Genomic DNA, 2,561 nt, shown 5'->3' on the forward strand with positions numbered 1-2,561 from the left:
CATGAAAGTGAAAAGTGAAAGTGAAGTCACGCAGTAGTGTACGACTCTTCGCGACCCCATGGACTACAGCCCACCAGGCTCCTCCATCCATGGGATTTTCCAGGCAAGAGTACTAGAGTGGGGTGCCATTGCCTTCTCCGTAGCAAATCACAGAAGATGCCAAACATTAATGATTTCAATGGAATTATAGACAAGTCTTTAAGTGAATATATTTCCTATTAAATAACATAATTATGCTATTTATTCTATTTTATTATACATATATATAAGTATAGAGCATTCTCATGTTATGTTAATTACTTCATAAATATTAATATTACTTTAATTAATTAATATTAATAAAATTAATAATTTAATCATTAAACATTTTAAAGTTTATTTGCTAAGAAGATCTTTAATTGATTTATATCATATAAAGTAATGAGTTCTGCACAAAGAAAAATGGGTTGCTACTTTAGTCTTTTAAATTTCATTTTTGATCTTTTGAAGGAAATGAGATCATCCGTTTCTGTTTTTTAAGTGGTGGTCTTCTAATAAATACATGATAGAAAAAAAGAAAAATGAATATTTTATAGGATTTTTCCAACAAAATTGCAAGGGATTACATTAAATGTACAAAATAAAGAGTATAAATTTCATTTATCATCTCTCAGTAGTGTGATTTATTGTATGCAGATTTTCTAATTAAAATGAGAGTATTATATAAAGCACAAATCATGTATATGTTTTAATATATAATGAAAGTAAGTTAAAAAAATGACAGCATGAATTAGAGATAATGTTTTAGAATTGTATTAATGATGATGACATTGATTATAATAAATTATATCTTTCATCTCTTCCCTTTTAATACACTTTTCACATGCAGCTGCTGCTAAGTTGCTTCAGTCGTGTCCGACTCTGTGCAACCCCACAGACCGCAGCCCACCAGGCTCCCCGGTCCCAGGGATTGTCTAAGCAAGAACACTGGAGTTGGTTGCCATTTCCTTCTCCAATGCATGAAAGTGAAAAATGAAAGTGAAGTCGCTCAGTCGTGTCCAACTCCTAGCGACCCCATGGACTGCAATCTACCAGGCTCTGCCGCCCATGAGATTTTCCAGGCAAGAGTACTGAAGTGGGTTTTCATTGCCTTCTCCGACTTTTCACCTAAATATATTTAAAAGAAGAGAGAGAGAAATGAACCACACTGTGATCACAGAGTTTGTCCTTCTAGGCCTTTCTGATGATCCTGAGCTTCAGATTGTGATTTTCCTCTTTTTATTAATCACATATGTATTAAGTGTCACTGGAAACCTGACTATTATCACCCTAACCTGGGTGGACTTCCATCTCCAGACACCAATGTACTTCTTCCTCCGAAACTTCTCTTTCTTAGAAATCTCCTTTACTACTGTGTGCATCCCTAGATTTCTGGGGGCAATTATCACCAGGGACAAGACTATTTCTTACAACAATTGTGCAGCCCAACTATTTTTCTCTATTTTCATGGGGGTGACTGAATTTTACATTCTAACTGCCATGTCCTATGACCGCTATGTTGCCATCTGCAAGCCCCTGCATTACACAACCATCATGAGCAGGAAACTCTGCAGCCTGCTTGTGCTCTGCGCATGGCTCAGTGGGTTTCTGACCATTTTCCCACCCCTTATGCTTCTCCTCCAGCTGGATTACTGTGCTTCCAATGTCATTGATCACTTTTTGTGTGACTATTTTCCCCTTTTACAATTGTCTTGTTCAGATACATGGCTCCTAGAAGTAATGGGTTTTTACTTTGCTTTGGTTAGTTTGCTGTTCACTTTGGCATTGGTGATTTTGTCTTATATGTACATTGTCAAGACTATTTTGAGAATCCCATCTGCCAGTCAGAGAAAAAAGGCCTTCTCCACTTGTTCCTCTCACATGATTGTCATCTTCATCTCCTATGGAAGCTGTATATTCATGTATGCTAATCCCTCGGCCAAAGAAAAGGCATCATTGACAAAAGGGGTAGCTATTCTCAATACCTCTGTGGCCCCCATGCTGAACCCCTTCATCTACACCTTGAGAAACCAGCAAGTAAAACAAGCTTTCAAAGACATGGTCTATAAAGCAGTGTTTTGTGCTAATAAATGATTTTTTGGGGGGTCAAAAACACTTTAAAGAACAATTAGGTTAAATTTTTAAATTTCTAAATATCTGTATAACTCTGCTTGCAGTTTATATCCTTTTACCAGGCCACATGACTGCTAATATATACTTTTTCAGTCTATTTCTTCCATTTCTCCAGCCATTGTTTATTGACATTTAAAGTATAGTAAAAGTTAAATATCCTATAGCATATTCTAGAATAGAATTGTATTTCTTTAAGACATACTTTAGAGCATGAAGTTAAAAACAGTTTTAATCCTGTAAATATTAGTCCCTAAAATGATCATATGATATCACATTGTACTTTAAATGCAAAGTTTCAAAATTAGTGTGTAATATCTTATTTATTTTCACAATGAACACTGATAATTTCTTAACATTAAAGAATCTACCTGTTATATATTATAATACAGTAAATTCATTCCAAAAATATC

The 2,561-nt window shown here is 34.9% G+C and overlaps 1 protein-coding gene across 1 annotated transcript; it reads left to right on the plus strand.

The window, feature by feature from the left end:
- Positions 1 to 1,176: 1,176 nt before the first annotated feature.
- On the plus strand, positions 1,177 to 2,112 carry LOC109558753 (olfactory receptor 6C3-like). The gene has a single exon (XM_019960085.2). It carries the CDS (start codon positions 1,177 to 1,179, stop codon positions 2,110 to 2,112), a length of 936 nt encoding a protein of 311 aa, XP_019815644.2.
- The last annotated feature ends 449 nt before the right edge of the window (positions 2,113 to 2,561 follow it).

Source organism: Bos indicus, chromosome 5 (assembly GCF_029378745.1).
Source record: "Bos indicus isolate NIAB-ARS_2022 breed Sahiwal x Tharparkar chromosome 5, NIAB-ARS_B.indTharparkar_mat_pri_1.0, whole genome shotgun sequence".
Taxonomy (NCBI): Eukaryota; Metazoa; Chordata; class Mammalia; order Artiodactyla; family Bovidae; genus Bos; species Bos indicus.

Excerpts from the sequence above, each read along its gene's own strand:
- LOC109558753 (XM_019960085.2), top strand. The coding sequence starts at position 1,177 with ATGAACCACACTGTGATCACAGAGTTTGTCCTTCTAGGCCTTTCTGAT.